This window comes from Egretta garzetta, unplaced genomic scaffold (assembly GCF_000687185.1).
Source record: "Egretta garzetta isolate BGI_Z169 unplaced genomic scaffold, ASM68718v1 scaffold113, whole genome shotgun sequence".
In the NCBI taxonomy this organism is placed as follows: Eukaryota; Metazoa; Chordata; class Aves; order Pelecaniformes; family Ardeidae; genus Egretta; species Egretta garzetta.
In genome coordinates this window covers 735,330-750,912 of record NW_009259115.1, presented here as the reverse complement: position 1 = coordinate 750,912, position 15,583 = coordinate 735,330, and the positions used below count along the sequence as shown (strand labels likewise).

At 43.0% G+C, this 15,583-nt stretch overlaps 1 protein-coding gene across 1 annotated transcript in view; it reads right to left on the bottom strand.

The window, feature by feature from the left end:
• Positions 1 to 1,947: 1,947 nt before the first annotated feature.
• The window catches only part of AGAP1 (ArfGAP with GTPase domain, ankyrin repeat and PH domain 1), a 234,923-nt gene continuing 221,287 nt past the window's right edge, over positions 1,948 to 15,583 (bottom strand). The window contains exons 13-14 of the mRNA XM_035891073.1: positions 2,953 to 3,208; positions 1,948 to 2,467 (exon numbers count right to left, since the gene is read on the bottom strand). Of these exons, the coding sequence (XP_035746966.1) occupies positions 2,264 to 2,467; positions 2,953 to 3,208 (460 nt within the window). The 3' untranslated portion in view covers positions 1,948 to 2,263. The remainder of the gene's footprint in view (positions 2,468 to 2,952; positions 3,209 to 15,583) is intronic.

Here is a 15,583-nt window from a genome sequence, read left to right as displayed (position 1 = left end):
CCTAGGCTGGTTGAAGAAAGATTCCTCCCCTCCCCACCCCCAAATAGTCAAAGGTCTATACAGTAACAAAGTACAAAATGAGAACACCACCAAATAGGAAAAGCTGGTCAATATTCTTGGGCTTCCACCTTGAGGCTCACTTTTCTTCCACAATTTGTTGATTTTACATAAAATCTGTAATTTTCTGTTTTGTTTTTTTTTTCCTTAGGATAACCAGATTATGGTTTTTTCCTTCACATTTTGTCCGCATGTAGTTTATTTAGCAATTGCTACACTCCTCCCATTTGTATGCCAAATGAAATCCAGAGCCCCAAGGAAGAGCACCACTGAAGGCTTGGGAAATACATACGAGCAGGTAGATTGCAAATTACTATGCTGTGTGCACCTCACTGCCTTCACATAATTGCTCCTTTGCCATCAAATTCAGTTGAGTTTTCAACTTTCTCCGTGATATACCCTTCCCCCATCTTCACATTGCCATATGCCACTTGAAAAAAATCACTTTTCTGCCTGCCAAAAACCATACAGCCTGCTTCCCCATGCCAGAATCCTACTTCATTGAAAATAGGAAAAGCTGGGATCTGCCTGGTAATACCAAAATAATCAAATCAAGTATTAAAACTTGGAATTCAAATTAACTGTCCAGGCTACTTTCACAAGCCATTTTTCTTCCAGAAAGCAGCCAAGTTGGGAGTCAAGCGCAGCCGTGCCCCGCCCGCCGCGGTGAAGGCTATCAATTCTGAACTTAATCAAATCTGATTTTCCCACAGCCAGACTAGGGCTTTTTGTCTTGGCTTGTGAAAGCTTCGTGACTTCTGGAGTAAAATATATTTACAGCGCGGAGAAACAGCCTCTTTTTCCTTTCTAAAAGGTCTTGTACACTTTTCTTTTTCCATGCCAAATGTGCCACAATCTCCTTCTGATATGTTTCTCAAAGGCTTGTGATGGAAACAAGAGTTCGCTTGTCGGAAATATTTTCAATGTACAATGATCTGTAACCCACAGATCCTAACTAGTTGCACATTATTTAGTTCACATCCATTACAGTTTATAAATTAACAGAGATGTCATCTTCTGTACAAAAAAAAAATCAATGCATATTTATGGTTTTTTTATTCAAATAGATTTTACATACGTATAATCTAGAGACACAATACAAAAATCTGTATAAGTTAGGCAATGCATCACAGGAGTGACCAAAAACTCAACACATTTACCTTGGCAAAATGACAGAACTTACTTCTGCTGGCTGAAAAAATATTAGCCTTTAATGCATTTATTAATTCCACTAAATGTACTTGAAATGTTTTTCCTTAGCGGTATTCATTATTCCTTTTTGTGTTTCATAGTTACTCTTATTTATTTTTTCCATTTTGTTTTTACACCAAGGAGACTGCAGTCAAATAACACTCAGCAACTCATTTCCTCTCTTTGGACTGAAAAATTAAACAGATACTAAATTATGACAGTGAATTTAGAAAGGAGGGCTCCAAGGGCTTGAAAGAACATGTCTGAGATAATATGATGCTTCTAAGAATATTGCAATCACATCCAAGCAATCACCGAAGCGTGCCATGTAACTACCTCCTCAGCTAATATGCTTTTTTCTCCGTGATGACTAATCATGTTCTATTAAACAGCGGTAATGCTGGAAGAACTCAACTATACAAGTGTAATGAAGCCAGTATTCTCCCCGGACAGATTAGCTACAACTGATTTGACACATACCATCATAGGAGCTTCAAACCTGACAAACTCTGTGCTTGCTTCTGATTTATGCCGTCAAGCTCTTCAGAGAAGAGAATGAAATCCAGGCGTTGCGTTTGGTAGAGGTGAAATGTACTGATGTGCTTAACTGTCAGTTACGGAAAGTCACCATCTCTCCTTCCTTCTCCTCTTGCTCGCCTCTCCCTCTGCCCCTTCCCCTACACACTCAGGGAGCCTGCGTCCCCCCCTGGGGACGACCGCTCTCCCATGGTCCCGGTGCCATGCGCAGCGTGTCCTGCTCAACCCACACGCTCTCGCCCGCTTGTTTCGATCATTCGAGAGCTTTCACTGAAACAACTGCTTTCTCTGCAGCCCCTTTCGCTCCTTCTCATCCCCTTGTGCTCTCCAGATGTGCCGTTTCCGGATGGGACAGGGATGTACCGAAGGGAAAAGGGAAAAGGAGAGTTACCAGACTCACAGAGCAGAGCTGTGATGGGGATGGAGGAATGTGAGGCTGCGTATGTAATTCAGGTCAGCAAATGCACAAGTGAGCTCCTCAGATGATGGTGGGCATCCTTCCACTGCTGTTGTTTCGGTTATTGTTCTTCCTGGACAAGTTTGGAGTGGCCATGAGGACGAAGCGCTCATCGGGGCAGCCGTACTGGAGGAGAACATCAATGCACTCCTGGCTGGAGGCCTGCCGGGCATAGGCCAACGCCGTGTTGCCATGGGCATCGCGTGCCATCACGTCGACACCATACTACAGAAAGAAGAGATGTGTTGTTGGAAGCTGCGGTGCCAACAGAGAGTTAAAATGGAGGGAGTGGACTGAGGACAAATTGGTTTGAATGTAATTGAGGATAGGGAAAGGGAGAAGACAGCAGGCAGGATACCAGCCTGACAACATGAGCAGCACTAAGTCACATACATAAAGGTTTCTACAGGGAGAGGCTCATGTGTGGTACAAAATTTGCCACAATGGTGTTTCAAACAGGTGCTCGGGAAGTCTCTCCTTCCTCATTTCCTACGCTCTCCTTTACTTTCCATCAAGTAGCAGCAGACAGGCAGAAACATACTTTTTTATCACATTGCTGTCTTTTGAGAGCATGCAATGGGGAACATCTAGACCCGGCACATCAGCAAAGGCTTTGTGGAACCCGCTGAAGGTTTGGGAGGTCCTGCTGAGGGACATAGCCAAGCAAAAGTCACCCCAGCCAGTCCCCTGACCAGGCACCAAGCACTTACCCAAATCAAGAGCTGCACTAACACCACGTTTCCTTTCCTGCATGCCAAGTGGAGGGCAGTGCGCCCATCACCATCTCCGCAGGTCTCGTTCACCTCTTCCCGAGTCCCGTGGGCAAGGAGCAGGATGACCATCCGCAAGTCCTCCTCAGCTGTAGCCCTCAGGAGATGCTGGCCCAGAGAAAGCTCCAGGCACTGCAGCGGGGCAAGGAAGAGCTTCTGCTCGTATTTTGCACGTATCCAGCGCTCTTTTTCTTCCCTAGAGAAGCCAAAGGAGACAGGTCACTCTAACCCAACTTCACTGACTCTGTAAAATGGTGCAAGTTCAGCTTTGGCCATCATTATGCTAGCAAAAAGCAGTTAACTGACATAAAAATTACTCCCCCTTCAAATTTTTGGCAAGAAAGCCCTCATAGAAACAGTTCACCCAAACTTTATCTTTGCAGTGATATTTGTGTCACCCATCTCATCATTACTGAGCCATATTATTGCAATGCCTGAGATCCCCCTCAGTGGATGTCATGCCTACAAGGTCGTAACATCACAACAGCCAGGAGGTCTTAAAAAACTCCAGGCTGCCCTGAGGACTGGCAAGATGTCAGTGCAAGAGCCCTCGCCATCATGAAGTCCAAAGTCAAAACTGGCAGCCTGGTTCCACATTAAGGTTGTGCTGCAAAATACATTACAGAAAACGCACCAAATTTCTGTATCTAAGACCAGAAGTAACCAAGCACCTGGGCTTGCATTTCAGACAGGAGAGCAAGCCCTGAGAGACACAGCCTTGCTTTCAGGGGTGCTTTTTCCTTCTACAAGTTGAGTAATGTTTCCAATGCAAAAGGCATATGGATGGTTCCTCTGTTTGTTTTTCCAAAATGCAAACCATCAAAACAATACTTTGAAGAACCATTTCCTCCTGACATGTCAAAGAACTATCAAAAGCCTTCTGGATGCTATTAGGTTACAGGATAACAAGGACTACAAACAAGTCCCTCAACTCTCCATTAAAAAAATTACCATACAATTATATGATCTAAGAGATCTAGCCCTAGACAAAGTCCCATTTAGAGGTACCTCAGGTAATCTGTCCAGCCTGTGAAAACCATATATATCACCTAAGCCAGGCAACTTGTTACTGGTGACAGATTTTCTCCTCTGCAGTACAAAAGGCAAAGCTCTGTTTACGCCTTTCAGCCGTGTTTACACTACTCTCAGTAATCTAGTGTCAGGTTAGCCCTAATCTGTTTTTAAATACTTATGTAAACAGATCCTTCCAACAGCAAATCTGGATTAGTTTTGCATCATTTCCTGGTACATGTGGAGTGACCTTGCTTTGACCTCCCTGGATGCTTTAAGGCACAGCTTCCCAAAGCATGAGCTTCTCTACCCCACCAAAATTTACCTCACAAACAGGTCCAGGGCTTTTTTCAGAGCAAAAGTGCAAACAGAAAATTAACACAAAGAGTGCTTCGTGTAAATCAAACCTTTGAATGACTCCTGCAAGCTAAAAGACACACACACACAAAAAAACCCAAAAACATTTGGGGCGCTGCAAATTAACCTTTGATGGCAGGAGCTGATAAACAGAGTATCATTTCAGGTATTCCAAATGGAGAGAAGGAAGAAAAGGACTTCTGTTACTACTGCATCCTTAATTCATGGGTTTTGTGTTTGTATTTTTTTAAGGTTGAAAAACCCCAAGAACAGTGCAATGAGGAGGATAAAGTAACATACATGCAATTATTTACAATAAAATGGGCATTCCTACAACACTGCAACACTTCTAGGTCTGGTAACCATCTAGTGTATCTTCAGGAATGTTTAGTAAAGCTCGCATAATTAAATACATATAGAGCCTGCAAATGAATCCCTCCTCTCCCCTAGACTGTCTTTTGAGTGACAGTAAGTTTTGGCTCCTGTCAGAGCATCGGTTGCTGGAATCGCCATGGCTTGAAGAGAAGTCTCTTTCTGTTTAGAAAGGAAGCTGTTTTACACAAGTCTCCCACTTCTAATCACAATTCACTTTACACCGTAATAGTGAGCTATGGTATGCACCGCACAGAGGCACTAAGTGCCAAGTTCAGGCAGAGGCTCTCGGGCTACTGTTTTACAAATTCATCGGCACGAATTTCACATTTGCTGTGCATTGCGTGGGAGCAGACAAAGGCAACCTGCTGCTCTTGGAAGGCTGGAAGAGACCAACAACCCGCTCCTGCTCAGGTTTATCCTACTGTCTCAAAAGGCCGGGAAAAGAACAGAAAACCCATTTAAAAGCAAATCTAACTCTGAGGAAGGGGAACATGCTGCCACCTGTGTTAGTGATGGAGAGGATGCAAATGGTCCTTCCTTAAAGCACTCTCCTGCAGTATGTTCCAAGTAACCCATAAATGCTTTGCATTAACACTGACTGTATGCTCTGGTCAGGATCCATCCCTTCAGTGGAGGAAATCTGTTGCAGAGCCAGGTAGCAGCTAAGGAGACATCAGGTCCCTCATGAGATGCTCACTGGCATGCTTGGCCAGAGCAGGACCCTGCAGCCAGCAGCAGGCTGTGCCACTGGGCTATGCTAACCTAAAAATTTAACCTTCGCATGTGTTATTTTGCCTCACTTCAGCTCCCCTTTTCAGAAAACTCGCCCAATTTTTCTTGACCACGCAGATCACCAAGAGACTCAATTCATTAAGGCCAAATTCTACCTTTGGAGTGGTATTAAGGGTTGTGGTGGGAAAACTGCAAAAATTACAAACAGAAATAAAGGTGTTTTAAAAGCCTCAGACATTTGGGGGCAGCATGTTGCTGGCATCGGCTATGAAACGAGATTTACATCTTATTCAGCTGTACAAAGTGGGCACAAGAAAGGTATGTCATTTGGATTTTCTGGTAGAAAACGAAACTTTATCATAGAGGTAGGAGGAAAAGCATGCTCACCCATGCCTCACGTACAGCCAAAATGTAGAGGGACTGTTTCTGAATGAGTACCTAGAAAGCCAATGTCCATGGACATCATCCCTACATCTCTGGGCACAAACCATTTCATTCTGAACGGGAAGTCCTGGGGACTTTCCTGGAAGACAGCTTCAGCTCCGCCACTCGCATTCATCTTAGAAATCCCGACAACAAGACATAAATACTGTAATTGTTTCTCTGATGCCCCAATTTCACTTCTGGGATCCTCAGCTTGTCTTGGTCAAGGTTTCATTTCCCCCAAGGAAGGCCAGTCCAAGAGCAGAGTTGTCAGCAGTAGATCACTTAACCTCATTGCAGTCCCCTGGAGGACCACTGTTCACATCCCCCGTTAGCTAATGAGCTAAAAAATGAATTATTGGAGCGGTCAGCAATAAGCAGGAAGAGGAGGCACAGTGTTTCATTTCAGCCTGTGCTGACATACCTTTAAATAAATCAGCTGAATAAGAGTACGAGGAAATGTGAGGAAGAGCAACTAATCAGGAGAAAGACACTGAACCAATCCCTAAAAATAACGGAAACGTACATTGGCTGGTAAGCATTTCCCACGTTTACTACCCTTAGCTGTAATCCTGGTAACTTCCGCTCATTACTCAATGACCCCCTCAACACCACAGACTTTCAGTCGTAGTTGTCAAAGCCAAACCAAGACTCTTTTACTGAACTTTTAAATTCCAGTGGGGTTCTCTTCTCAGGACCAGGTTAAAACCACTGTGCTGGAGAGGCAACATCGTCATGCGCGCAGATGGTCCCGATGATACCCAATGCTAGAGAATGTGTGAGCTGCCTCTTCCTCATACGCACTAAAATGACTTCTCTTTTCTTCCGTGATCATACTAGCTGCTATTTTTTCAATGCATATGTACTAAGGAATTTATAAACTCCTAGATAAACTTAGAGAAAGGAAAAAACTAAGACCAGACTTTCTTTGAGCCTTTTCTCTCTGAAGCTATGCATTCAAACCCAGACTGCTGAGACAAACTTCAAACCTCCCCGGTTATACAAGGGCCAAATAGAACACAGTATGACTGCAAAAAAGTATGCAGTACCAGGAGAGGAATGAGCCACTAAGCCTTGGCCAAAAAATACCACCAAGCTCTTTGCTCTTGCAGGAGTCGCCATCACTAGTGAACTCTAAGTATGCACAGTGGTGTGAATAATGAAATCTCTGCCATGGCAGCGATACTGTACATAGGTAAAGGGTTATTAGAAACAGATGAAAATTTCAGTTCTCAGTTTATTTTGATCTAATTAGGTGCTTGCTTCTCAAGATAATGTCCAATTATTTAAATTACTCTGCCAGCCACATCACATCATTATTATCTGGAAACATAAATACCGGGCACTGTAAGGGGGGAGGGCTAACTAGGTAGCACAGAGAATATAAAAAGCAGACTTGCTTAGAGCACATCTTCGCTCCGGGAGCTACACTGCATTCTCCGCTTGTGGGTCTGCACCCAGAGATGCTCTTTTAGGAGCCCACGTCCTACACAGCTCAGCCCTGTAGAGCACATCGTGTGGTTCTTCTACCTTTGTGAAATGTGTGCCATTTTACATCCAACAAATCCAAGCAGGAGCCTTGTACCACTGGTATCGACTCTCCATCCCACTCCTTGCTCCTGCTCACCTCTGCCTTCAGCTTCATTTGTCCCTCACATATACTCGGCGGAGAGACATGAAAGGCAAACATGAAAAAGATATGCAGGGTGGAAATAAAAGGTGTGTTCAGATGACAGCTCAGAACTGATTGTGTAGGCAACAGTATGTGGATGGAGAGCCTGAGAACTTGCCATCGAAATTCAACAGCTCCAGCGCAAAGCAGCCTTGCTCTTACCAAAGTGACAACAGGGATGACAAAAATGTTGTGTCGCTTGCTCATTATCTAAAATTACTCACTGTTTGTTAAAAGGCTCGATGAAATTTTGAAAGGCTGCATTAAAAATGTAATGGCCAGCAGGTATTTACCATGGCAGAACATCGATTTCCCACCATCAGAAATACTGAGCAGGCTTGGTGTAGGCATTTTAAAGTGAAGTTTTATCTTCTACCCATCTGACAACACTAAAAGGCTCTTGAAATTTTTTTATCTTCTCACTTGCTAAAGAAAATAATTCTGTAACTGAGGAGGCCTCTAAATGGTTTAGCGTTGCCACTCGTGTGCTGTGCTCACGTGTTGCCATTTCTGGTTGCTCACTGAAGTTTAACGCAGTAGTAACCTGGCCAGCTCAGCAAGAGCACTGCCAAATTTTCTCTCCTGTTGGCCAGCTGACAAGGTTAATGTGTCTCTTCCAAGAAAATGAAGTAAATCTAACCCCTGTACCTCCCAAACTCCTGGAGAGTCCCAGAATGCATCATTAACTTCATGGTCCAGCATGCAAGAAGCATGGATCACCTAATGGCCAGTGCTGAGCAGCCGGTTGTGCTGGGGCTTGCCATTGAAACAAACCCCTTCAACGACGACCCTGCGTGCATCTGATGAACTGCATCGCTTTGGACAGAGTCGGCGATGCAACTTTGGGATGGGTAAAAGAGAAACATCGGGGATGGGGCGGGGGGAGATGGGATTGAAATGTTGGGAAAGGTTCATGATGTTTTTAATTGCAAAGGGGGGAGAAGAAGAGAAGGCGAGAAGAAAGGGCTAGCAGCAAGGAATTTCCAAAGTGTCTTCCTGCCCCAAGCAAAGCAGGAACTGGGAGGAGAGGCATGGAAGAGGAGCTAGGAACAATATGCTGAGAAAACACAGGGGCTTCCTCTCTCTGCAGGAGAAGACCCCACTCTATTGCAAAGTAAGTGCTTAGCAGTTGACTGCTTCCTAGCATGCATGCCTTCTCTCCCCGGCTGCGTTGCTAAGGGGGAAGGCGCACAAGCCCACCGGGGATATATAGGTCCCTGGCAAACAAGAGGGCTCCAGACAGCAAACAAAGACCGATGGGTATTTATTCCTTAATTACGAAAAGCTTTTAAGAAACAGGCCACTGTAAATCCCGCCTGCCGAGGAAAAGGAGGCAAAGGACCAAGATTTATGTGTGCTGGGGCAAAGAGGAAATAAATATCTCTCTGGCTCCTGATCAATATTATGAGTGTTTTGCCAACGTACAGGGTGTTTTATGAGCTGTAAGGACAGAAAGGGATCATTAATAATTAAATAAAGTCAACCTATTAAGCTTATTACTTCTTACAAGTTAAACATCCCTGACGGACGAAGAGCAGCCCTATAGGAAAGCTGCAGATAAGCCAACCCACATCTTGTCTTGGACTCTGGACCAGGGCTCTCCAGGCCAACAGTGTAGTAACCCAGCTTGGAAATGATTTAATTACTGTTTTTGCCACGGAAGTTATCTGGCTGAGGACTGCGTTCAACCCACTGTCAAACCAAGTTTTGTTCACCAGCGAGGAAAGACAGAGGGAGACAATTCAGTGCCATAAGAATATTCCAAATTCAAGTTACTTCTACTATCAGACCTATTAATGCAACTAAAACACAGCACTGCCCCAAGACACAAATAAAGGTGATTTCCCATCAGAAGCATGCCCAAAGCCCCTCATACTATCAGGGAGCTGTTTTCTGAAGCCCACAGCTCAGGATCTTCTCCACCATTAGCTCTACTACTGCATTTTCCAGTTTTTGTTTTATAGCTGTGTGTTTAAGGAAAAAAACCAACCCCCTACTGTGCATGACGGACAGAGATCACTCATACATGCAAAGCTGAATGTGCTTCTCAAATAAATCACGTCTTGCATGACACTTACAGGTATAATTGTAATTTGGATTCAGTGGAGCTTCTCCACTTTCTTTGCCCTCTCTTCTGACAGTATCTCACTACATAAGGCTCCAAAATAGCTGTTATTTTTGCACTTCTAGGTTAGCCTTCTAGCGATGCCACAGAGTAACCAGCAGCTCTCCCTTAGGTTTTAAGACACCTGCAGGATTTATTACCGCAGAACATTAATTACCAGCCTGGTCGAGGCATCAAGGTTTACTGACTTCAGGCTTTTTAGATAAATATCCTGCAATTGTGGGCTCTGATATATCACAAAAAATTGCAGCAAACTTATGTTTTCATTGCGCAACACTCAATCTAGTAATTTTTAAGGTATACTTAATAAAATATATCACATCTGAGGTTTACTCTATATAAAGTTAAGCAAAAGCTATGTGACATACAACAGTAGGGAATACTGCAGATACTAAGAAAAGGCTTATTAAGTTGAGAATAAAGATTGTAAATGTGACAACTGGTAGCCCTGCAATCTGGTTAAGTCTTTTCTCAATACAAATCCAAGCTTTTTTTATTCTTTGCAACTATGTGAAATGAAAACAGTCCCTAGAGATTTAACAAAAAGCTTGAAGAATGCCACAAATTGTATTTTTCCACTAACCCCAAAAGCCCCAGAATTTTTTTAAACAGCACTGCCAGCAACATTTAGGAAGAAAAAGCCCTAACTAGAGCGAACTTCAAGGATTTTAAACACTGGATTTCTGCTAAGATGTGCAAGGAGAGACCTCATGAGAATCTGGGACACAACAGCCATGAATGACTGTTCCCTTCCACCCACTCTCTGCTGACCAACAGAAAAACTACTGAGTTCATGATCTGATTCTTTTTACCTAGATATTGACATTACAAGCATGTAAACATCCATGGAAAATTTAAACCAAAACATATTACTGTGCTGGTAAAAAAAAAAAAAAAAAAAAAAAAGAAAAGGCTAACAAGTGAGTTACCGCTGTGTGGTTCTAGATACATACATTTCTTGGGTCTTCAACCTCAGCACTTGGGCGTACCAGAAATATTACCTAAAAAAAGCCAAAAGCCTCTCTACAACAGTTGCATGGAAATGCTAAAACCAAGGAGTGTATTTGCTTCTTGCTTGTTTGCAGTAATACGTCTATGCAGAGAATAGTAATTGCAAACATGTATCTAATGCATTTTATTATTCATGTGTAACCATATTTAACCTGATGTCTTAAGTGTATAAATCAAATTGCATTGTGCCAGTACCTAAACACAAACTGGAAATTTCAATTTACAATTTGATATACAGTCACTCAGTTCAGAAGATTCCATTAATTTGCAATTTGTTAACACTAATTTTCTCCTACGGGAAGGTTATACCTAATGCAACATTATTTTAAATATAGCTCAAGAAATCATTACATACCCTTTTCCTTTTTTTTTTTAGAAAAAAAATGAAAATTCCATTTGAAATCAATTTTCACACAAAACATGGAAGTAGTTTTGAACAGATAACAGAAGTAACAATGAACTGTTAGGAAATGTTCTGTGGAAGTGAAGTGTGTTATCTTGGTTATTTATGTCTAAAAAATCTGGCTATTTCCACCCCAAATCCAGCTTCTGCTTTCATATTCATGTTAGAGGAAGCTCTTGTACAGTATTCAAAGGCGGGGGGGGAAGTGACATACAAATATTTCAATGCATAAATCTCAATAATCTGTGCCAGGTGAGAGACAGAGCGAGGTAGCCAAGTGAGGTTCCCACAGACCCTGAGTAATGTGGCATGTAACAGGGACGTACATCAGCGCTGTGCTTTCCAGCAGCTCCTCCCGTGATGCGACTATCACAGCGCATTAAGAATACCATAACAGTCGCTGATGTGATCTGCTTTGGAACGTATCACATCATAAACAGATGAGAGAAGAGAAATGGAGCTTTTCCGCCACTCATAATGCTGTAAAGAGAAGTAACATAACCATGAGTGCACCAATGCCTTATAAATAATGGGGGGGGGAAACCCTCTGAGATCTACCCAAAGGGCTGACAAACTTGCAGAGTAGACATTAAAGAGATCTCACATGAGAGCTTGCTTAGCACACAAAGGTGGCTTCAATGATTCAAAATGGAAAACATATGTTGTGGGCTGCAGAAGGGGAATGCAATCTTTACCTGGGGATCAGGAACTGGAAGAGGACAGTCTAATTACAATACTTCACAAAGACCTTCAAAAATTTTCTTGACAATTTTGATCCTTTGTTACCCAAGTCCTACAGTTTGGTTTACAAGGAACAACAAAAGCCCTTTCAGGGGGCTTTAATATTATCTTAATTCCAGCAGAAGCAATAAGATGATACTTTTTGGAGTATTTGAAAAAAAAAACCCAAACCCAACCCCAACGTTACACTGAATATATATAAGACATAAAAGAGAAAATACAAGTAATAAACATTGTACTTGATCATAGACTGTGAAGAAAAACACATTTGGAGCAGCAAGCAAATAAAAACAAATGCTTACTCTGCACGAGTCAGTAGCGGAAGGCAGGCATGTTTGCAGCTGAAGGTTTAGAGGGCTGGGAAGAACCCAGACCATCCCTGTGGGCAGCATTTCTGTGACTCACGTTCTTCAGATGCTACAGGGACCTCTCCGCTGTCCAGCTCTTCCCTACTGACCTGGAGTTCTCCCCTCTGCTCCCCTCACCTTTGAACATCTCCTCATCAGCAATTCCAATACATCCCATACCCTTCTCTTCCTCTCCAACATATCTTCCCTTCTCCACCAACACACCTTTGCTTGTTCCACTACACCACCTCTACTGGTTACTTCTTCAGCTGCTCTGGCTGCCTCTTACTTCTCACCGATGCTAAGGACTTTACAGAAATCGTTCATGTCATCAGACTCTTCCATTAGTCACATTTTTTAAATGACTTTTCATTTAGTAAAAATGATGCCTGTCTTGGCAAGTTAGATCTCCTTAGGTGTTCTCTGCATTCAGCAAGTGATGGGACTTCCCTCTACCTCAGTTTTAGTGGGCTGCAGGTGTTTGATACCTCTTTCTAAACCCACAAATGATAATTAGTTTAAAAAAGGCTGTTGATAGATCAGCTCACATTTCTGAAAAAGCAAAGGAGATGAAAAATTAACTTGAGCAACTAAGAAAAGAAAAAGACTTGAGAAATCTTCAGCAGTTAACTTCCACAGAAATCCATGAGGTTTCCTCTGTACCTAAGAAATGAAACCTCAGTGCTGGTTTTTTGTTTGCCTATTTTCAACAATGGGACACGCAACATTGGGGTTGCCCAAATGTGTCCCAAAAGGCGAGATAAGAAATGGGCTTGGCTTTCAAAAGACATTTGAGTGCTCAAGTACTGCTGAGGCATTTCTAATTGTGCACCTCTGCCTATTAATCACTTGCAAACCTTTAGGCTTTTATGATTTACAAGCCATACGGTTGGTGCTTAACAGTGGGAAACCTGCATAAAACCTGACAGCAAAGAAAATCCGCATCGGAGACACCTGCCAAAAGTGACAGCAAGTTCCACTTTGAGAGCACTTCTGGAGAGAGGTGTGCAGGGATTTAAAAGCCATGTGCCAGAATTAAAGCCAGAATTAAAGAATTAAAGCCTCTTGCCCAAGCGGTCTCAGTGCATAAGTGTCCTCTCTCTTTCAGCTACTTCCCTGCAAATCCCTCTTCAGGACACATTTGGAAATTATTTAAAAAAGATAACATATCCCTAATCTGTTACCAATTAGAAGAAACATGTGAATATTATTTTCTAATCTTAAGAGCAAAGTCACTGAAATAATTATGTCGGGTCCTGAATATTTCTATTGTGCTCCTGAAAACCAGTAAATAGCGGGTATGTCCTCTTCGGCTCGATATGCCCTGGGGCTGAATGTATCAATAAGTACATCAAAGCCCCGTACGTGAACTGCCAAAAAAGTGTAATTTCTGGTTTGTGGCAGCTGCAGTCCATGGGCTGCCAAACTGATTAGTTACCTCCTAATGGTCTTTGTGCTACTTGGGTTTGTGGCAAGGAGGTGGGAAGGAGGAACAAGCCAAGGAGGATAGAAGTCGAATAGTAAACACACAGTGCTCAAGTTGTCCACTACACAAGTGACCGACTTCCAGCCGACTGTTGATGTACAAGATCTAAGCCAGGATTTATAAGAGTGGCAATGCAGGCTTCTTTTTAAAACCCAGACGCGGTGCGACTTGAGTGACTAACTCCTGAAAATTGGTAATTTCCTGGTGGTTAGCAGGAGAAGGTCTGCCAATGGGAAAGCAGAAGCTGCTAATAAATTTATAGTGCGTTATATGCCAATTAGACCCCTTCAGCCCTTCAAGAGGCAGCACCACCAATCAGGTTATCATTCCACAAATGTACTCTTTAGAGCTGATCTCATCACAAATCAATCCTGCATTTAAAGTGCAATTCTCATTAGTATTACCCGGGAATGCACTTGTGAAACAATGCGAGAGGGTATTTTTCTTCTCCCCTCTAAGTGCCCTTCCCCAACGCCTTGTGCACAGCTATTTACTTCTCGTACACAGTCATGTCTGAACTTCAAATGGTAAATAATCATTTTGAATACCACATTAATTCTGCATTGAACCAGATTTATTACACACGTCATACTTGGGAGTTTCACCGTCATTCACAAGCCAGCCGTGAATCTCTTGGTTAAATTACATCCTTGTATCTGACCATGCACCATGCAATATTCTATCAATACCGTGACTCAGAGCAGATCCCTCAGCTTCCCACCCCAGGACATCCACAAGTGCTAAGACACCCAATGCTGCTTATTTGGGCATTTGGAAAAAGGAATAATACAGAAGCAAAGAGAAATAAATAGACTGTGTGGTTTAGCATCTTCAGCATACATACAGATTTACATTAAACCTCTGGTCTCAGCTTAAACCACATCTTGCTGTTTATAGTCTATGCAAGCTTGCTTTACAAAGCAAGCTTGCCTTCATTTTCTACTGAACAAGGCTAGATACAGACTTTAGTTTCAGCTTTGTAGCTCATGGCAGTAAAAAGATGCCGCCTGGTCAGGAGCACAAGGCAACCTGAGTCACTAGTAACGCATTTTCCTTTCCCTTCCCAAACGCACACCTGGAAACCTGACCCAACCCTAGGTGGCCTCTGCATATTTCACTTCAAAATGACTTCAAATTTGTTCTGACTGAGCTAAATGCTTTGTGATTTGCTCTCATCAGCTGCCACAGCATGAGCACGAGTAGCAGACAACGTCATATGACTGTAGTTGTTTTGGCTCTGAGCATTGTGAGATGAGCTTGTTGGGCTCAGGAAAAGGGTGACAGGATCTTCTGAGCTTGTGACAAGAACAAACCATCACAGTCTTTCATGGTGCTTTGTCCTCCTCCACTGGGATGCCCAAGAGCATCAGGACATGGTAGCCAGTGCTCACCTTGCTGCACCTCCTCAACAGACTTAACATCCACATTACATGGACGTAAGGAATAGGAACTCTCCAAAGCACAAATTACCAAAGCAACCTTCATTTCCCTGCTGCCTCTCATGTTCAGCCAGGTAAGCTCATCGTTAGTCACAGTAGGACCAACTTTTACTTGTCAAACTGCCCCTGCCCCTGCTAATTTTAAATTTTGTGGAGGCTCTTCACAAAAAAAACCCTTAAGAAGAGTAGTGCATGATGTCCCAGCCTTGGGCTGTCACCTGCATCTTATTTCTACTTAACCTCTTAAATAACATTGGAATTCACTTTGTCCCCTGATGGGCACCGTAATGAGAACCACCTGTCAATCACAGCTCCATTAGCCTGGACAGACTTTCACTTCCTGAAACAATTTATTGGATTCCCAGAAGCGAATGGACCTTCTTCCTTTTCAGCCGTTTTTTTGGGGGGGAGCTATTCAGAGGGAGCGGGTCTCCCTTCTGTTCCTGCTG